At 36.8% G+C, this 6231-nt stretch overlaps 1 protein-coding gene across 1 annotated transcript; it reads left to right on the forward strand.

Annotated features, from left to right (window-relative positions):
• The first annotated feature begins 1791 nt into the window (after positions 1 to 1791).
• Positions 1792 to 5326, forward strand: LOC120157887 (protein argonaute 7-like). Its single transcript, XM_039168875.1, is given in 4 exon segments — positions 1792 to 2211; positions 2502 to 3738; positions 3826 to 4877; positions 4880 to 5326. Coding segments are annotated over 4 exon segments (3033 nt in total). The 5' UTR covers positions 1792 to 1868; the 3' UTR covers positions 5281 to 5326.
• Positions 5327 to 6231: the final 905 nt, after the last annotated feature.

The following is a 6231-nucleotide window of genomic DNA, read 5'->3' on the forward strand; positions in this document are numbered from 1 at the left end:
ATTAATATTCACATTTAATAATTGGGCACATTAAAGAAAGAAGAGAAAATTAAAAGTAATTAGAATGTATACAATACTAAATTGCATTGAATTGAAAATTTCAAAAAAAGATTTATAATTAGACCATGACTAAAATGAAAGAAATTAAAAATCAAATTACAAAATAGAAAACTACTGATTGTTAGAAGACCACGTTTCTAAGTAACTCAAAAAATCTATTTTTTTCGAGAATAAAATCAATTTTGAAATTACAAAAGACGCCAACATTTGTCAAAAAAATAAAATTTCCTTCTTTCCTTTTCTAAATTCCCAAAAAAATCAATTTTTCCCTATTCCCTCGTCTAAATTCTCAAAAAGTCAAAATTTTCCTCTTCTAAAATTTGTTAAAATTTGGCAATTCCCTCTTCTAAATTTCTAAACAATCAATTTTTCCCTCAAAAACAATTTTTTTTTAAAGTTCTCCCACCACTCATGTGAATGCATGTATGTGTATATATATATAAAAGTTTAATTTTTATTTTAAATTGATAATTAAATTTTAAAATTTAAAATTTTCAGTCTCAAGTAAATTATTTTTATATGTTTTTTTAAAATTTTAAATTAAATTATATTTAAATTATTAATTAATACATATAAATAAATTCAACTTATAAATATTTAAATTAATTTTATATAATCTAATAAAATCATGTAATAAATAAATTATTTAATGAAATTAATTTATTGATTATAATTAAGATTTATAATATAAGGATTATAATTATTATAGAAAGTAAATTTATTATTTTAATTATCCTAACTAACAATTTATATTAACTTTTAAAGAGTAATTATATTAATTATCATAGTTTATTTAATTGTCAAAAAATTATCATAACTAACAATTTGTTTTAACTTTTAAAAAATAATCATATTTATTATAAATTCAAAATCTCACAACTTCATCAATTGTAAGTCAAGTAAATATCATTTTAATTTAATAATAGGTCGGATTATTTACAAGTTGAGTCAATTACAAATCAGGTTTATTACATGTCAGGTTGATAACAGGTCATGTAATATCAGTTATTTACCTGGTTAATCTCAGGTTCAGGTTCATATCAGTTCGAGTACAGGTTGTAAATTTCGAAGTCCAACTCGAGTTCAAGTCAACACCAGTTTAAACTTGAATCGATTTCGGATCACCACCACCTCGGATCATAAATAGTTTTGACTCAAATCGATTTCAAGTCGAGTAAATTTTTTACAAACTTGTTTATAAAATGAGCTTTATACATTGAGGTCGAATCTTAAGTCTAATAGAAAAGATGAGTATGATTAACACAATGATGCTATGAAAGCATTCAACACAACATTGCTAAAATCATAACCCAAAAAAAACAAAGAATTTGACCAATCACCAATCCAATGTCCTCTCACCATCAACCATCCCCAACATCATCTCTTAATAAAATAGGCATTTTCCCACATCATTTGACTTCAAAAATAAATCTATAAAATAAAATAAAATGAATGAAACACGAGTATGGAGGAAGACTCAAAAGGCTAGAGTAGGCATATGTGTTTGACAGGTAGTCAATGGATCATTAAAGGTTTCAGAATTCACAAGCCTAACATCTGCAATGCTCTTTGCCACAGTGCTGCAAAATGCCAAATAGGCTTTTACATTACAGATTATACCCTTTTTTTTCCCTATGATTCTGGGTCTGCCCTTCCTCGCTTTCTTTTTTTAAGGCAAGTCATGGCAGCCCCCCTCCCTTTTTATTCTCCATCATCAACCAGACACAGAGAACCTCAGCAACTAAAAACCCAATCTTTTTCTCTTTGAGCTGTCAGTATCTCTAAAAAGGTTCTTCTTTTTTTTTGCAATGGAAGAAACAGAAGATCACCATGTGAACAAGAAATGCACTGCCAAAACCAGGGCTTTCAAGGGCAGGACCAATCCTAATCACCAGCACCCGTTGTTGCAATACTCAAGCCACTTTGGGTTGTTTAACCAGAATCAGTTCAGAAGTTACTCTTACTACCCTGCTTTGCTTCCTTTGCCTCCTCCAATACCTTTGCAACTGGCTTTAGCTCCACCTCCCTCTCAAAACCCAACCTTTCAAACAAAAACTTGTTTTCAGAAACATTCATGTAACGCCAATGATTCTCCTCTTGCCACCTCCTCTGTCTCTGATTCCCAACTCCCGGTTGTGGCAATGAAACCAGGTCACTGATATTCCAATTTGTTCTTCACCATACTTCCTCTACATGTATATCATTCTTTTTTTAGATTATGAAAGGGTCTTCTTCAGCAAAACATATTAAAAATAGAATCTTTCTTATATTTTTGTATTCAAATGTCTTACCTTATATCTCTTTCGTTTTTAGTCATCTGCAAAAGTTATAAATTTATAGCTAGAAATGATATGCCTTGTTAATTCTTATATTTCAAACTCTTGAAGTTTATAGAATACAAAATCTTTCTTAACTTTTTTTCCTTTCAATAGACCAATCAGCTCCACAGGGGCTTCATGGAAGAACAAGTTTACCATTTAAAGGAAGTAATGGAAGGAAGAGCAGGAGTACTACAAAGGAAGCACTAGTGGCTTCTAGGAGACCAGATTCTGGTGGTGTTGAAGGTCATGTAATCACTCTCCTTGCCAACCATTTTCTTGTAAAATTTGACCCCTCTCTAAAAATTTACCATTATAATGTTGAAATATCTCCTAATCCCTCTAAGGAGGTTGCTAGATTGATCAAACAGAAACTAGTGGAAAACAACTCAGGTTTACTCTCTGGTGCTCATCCAGCATATGATAGCAGAAAGAATATTTACAGCCCTGTTGAGTTCCAAAATGATAAGCTTGAGTTCTTTATTAGTCTCCCAATACCCACCACCAAGTCTAGTTTGCCTTTCGGGGAACTAAATTGCATCCCGCAAAAGCAGAACCAGCAGCTTAAAGTGTTTCGGATTAATATCAGACATGTTTCGAAGTTTGATGGGAAGGATTTGAATAGTTACTTGAGCAAGGAAGGTGATGATTGGATCCCACTCCCTCAGGACTATCTCCATGCTTTGGATGTTGTTCTTAGGGAGAGTCCGATGGAGAAGTGTATATCGGTGGGGAGGTCATTTTATTCGAGTTCGATGGGAGGAACTAAGGAGATTGGAGAGGGAGCTATTGGATGGAGAGGTTTCTTTCAGAGTCTTCGGCCTACACAACAAGGATTAGCTCTCAATGTCGATTTCTCCATCACTGCCTTCCATGAGAGTATTGGAGTTATCCTGTACTTGCAGAAGCGGCTGGACTTTCTTCGAGGCCTTTCTCAAAGGAAAACAAGGAGTTTGAGTGATGAAGAAAGGAGAGAAGTGGAGAAGGCATTAAGAAATATCAGAGTTTTCGTTTGCCACAGAGAAACTGTTCAGAGATACCGAGTTCATGGATTAACCGAAGAAGTTACTGAAAATCTCTACTTCCCCGACAGAGGTGGAAAGAATTTGAGGCTTGTTAATTACTTTAAGGAGCACTACAATTATGATATACAGTTCAGGAATTTGCCATGCTTGCAGATCAGTAGGAGCAAACCATGCTATCTTCCCATGGAGCTTTGTATGATTTGTGAAGGCCAGAAGTTTCTGGGGAAACTTTCCGATGATCAGACTGCGAGGATTCTTAAAATGGGCTGCCAGAGACCAAAAGAACGTAAAGCCATAATTGATGGAATCATGAAAGGACCAGTAGGACCTACAAGGTAATGTTTTAGAATGATATGAAGGATTCATTCTGTTCTCTTGATATTCATTATATGCTTCTAAGGATTTGCATTTTTTCTTGACAGTGGCAACCAGGCAGAAGAATTCAAGCTCCATGTTTCAAGAGAAATGACTTGGTTGAATGGGAGAATTCTTCAACCTCCCAAGCTGAAGCTTGGTGACGGTGGACACATAAGAGACATCACTCCTTCCCGCCGCGATCGTCAGTGGAACCTGCTGGACAGCCATGTCTTTCAGGGAACACATATAGAACGGTGGGCGCTTATAAGTTTCGGGGGCACCCCCGAACAAAAGTCTAACATCCCTAAATTCATAAACCAGATGTCTCAAAGGTGTGAGCAGCTTGGGATCTTTCTTAACAAAAGAACAATTGTGAGCCCTCAATTTGAATCAACAGAGGTTCTCAGTAATGTGTCTCTTTTGGAATCCAAGCTCAAGAAAATTCACAGAGCTGCTTCAAACAACCTCCAGCTGCTCATATGCGTAATGGAGAAAAAGCACAAAGGGTATGCGGATTTGAAGCGAATAGCAGAGACAAGCGTGGGAGTTGTAAGCCAGTGCTGCTTGTATCCGAACCTTGGGAAGCCGAGTTCACAATTTCTTGCAAATTTAGCGCTGAAGATCAATGCCAAAGTTGGTGGTTGCACGGTTGCTTTGTACAATTCATTACCATCTCAGATTCCACGTCTTCTCCGTCCTGATGAGCCTGTGATCTTTATGGGTGCCGATGTCACTCATCCTCACCCTCTTGACGATTTCAGCCCATCTGTTGCTGCCGTGGTTGGTAGCATGAACTGGCCTGCAGCAAACAAGTATGTATCTAGAATGAGATCTCAAACACATCGAGAGGAGATAATCCGGGATCTTGCTGCAATGGTCGGAGAATTACTCAATGATTTCTACCAAGAAGTAAAGAAACTACCGAAGAGAATAATCTTCTTCAGAGATGGTGTAAGCGAAACTCAATTCTACAAAGTGCTTAAGGAGGAACTGCAAGCTGTTAAAGAAGCTTGTGCAAGGTTTCCAGGTTATAAACCTCCTGTTACTTTCGCTGTAGTTCAGAAGAGGCATCATACAAGGTTATTCCCATTTGAAACCGATCCTTCGACTCAAAACAACCTTTCGACGAAAATATTCCCCCAGGGACAGTAGTGGACACAGTGATAACTCATCCAAAGGAATTCGATTTCTATCTTTGCAGTCATTGGGGGGTGAAGGGTACTAGCCGCCCCACCCATTACCATGTCTTGTGGGATGAGAACCAATTCACTTCCGATGAACTGCAGAAGCTGGTCTACAATCTATGCTACACGTTCGTAAGATGCACCAAGCCCGTCTCTCTGGTGCCGCCTGCATACTATGCACACCTGGCTGCATATAGAGGGAGGCTTTACCTCGAACGATCGGAATCCGTTACATGCAAAAGAAGTTCTTCCACAATCTCACGTGTAGCTCCTCCAAAGGCAACACCATTACCAAAACTAAGTGAGAACATTAAGAAACTCATGTTTTACTGCTAAACTACAAGTCCTACATGTCAAGAATTCTTGGCAACAGTAGGTTAAAATCTAGCATTTTGAATACATGTAGGTATGCCTCAAAAAATATTTTCTTAGTAGCATTTTCAGTTTTTCTCTTAATTATATAATTGATGAATACTTGCATATTCAATAACTGCAGATAGCACATGGATAAGTTGAAGAACAATAAAATCAATAATGATGTGAACTAAAAGGAGTAACCGAGTAATGAATGGCAAGAACTCTGCTGTAATGAATATTTGGTATATATGAATATCTATACTCATGGTCCCATTGATGCATGCAGTTGTTCATGATTTCAACAATAATTTATTCATGAAAAATACGTTAGCAAAATGGTTACCAAAACATACTACAAAAAACCAAGTCAGCTTTTAAATGAACAAAAGGAAAAAGGCAAGAGAAGAGGGTGGGTCTGAAGAAAGAAGGGGAGTGAAGTCTGACTTTGGGTTTTGCCTTCTGTCTCTGATTCTGAATGCTTCTGAGTATGGGGTTTACTGTAGAAGAGACAGAAAGGACTCTGCCACCCGGACCCCACACATGGATGGTTTTTTCTCACACAGCCTCCACCACTCCGTTGTGTGATATAGACACGAAACGTGGATCATCATCCATCGTCCGATCTTCTTATCTCCATTGTTAGGGGTCAGAGCTCCCTCGTTTCTGCATTTGAACAATGAAAGGATCATTTTTTAGCAGTGAAATAAAACGTGAAGATGAGGAGTCAGGGCTGAGTTGATTCCTTGTGTGGGTGTCATTCATCAACGAAGGGTCATCCGACCCATCCCATCCCATCTCTGTTTTGTTATTCTTTCTTGGGATATTGTTGGTTGTGGGGCGTCAAATAAACACAAAAAGATAGCTGCTCATTTCACATCAATCCCATTCTCACCCCAACTTGTTGTTTCCCCACGGTCAGAAATCATTCCC

Source organism: Hibiscus syriacus, unplaced genomic scaffold, assembly GCF_006381635.1.
Source record: "Hibiscus syriacus cultivar Baekdansim isolate YM2019G1 unplaced genomic scaffold, ASM638163v2 tig00111277_pilon, whole genome shotgun sequence".
NCBI classification, from domain to species: Eukaryota; Viridiplantae; Streptophyta; class Magnoliopsida; order Malvales; family Malvaceae; genus Hibiscus; species Hibiscus syriacus.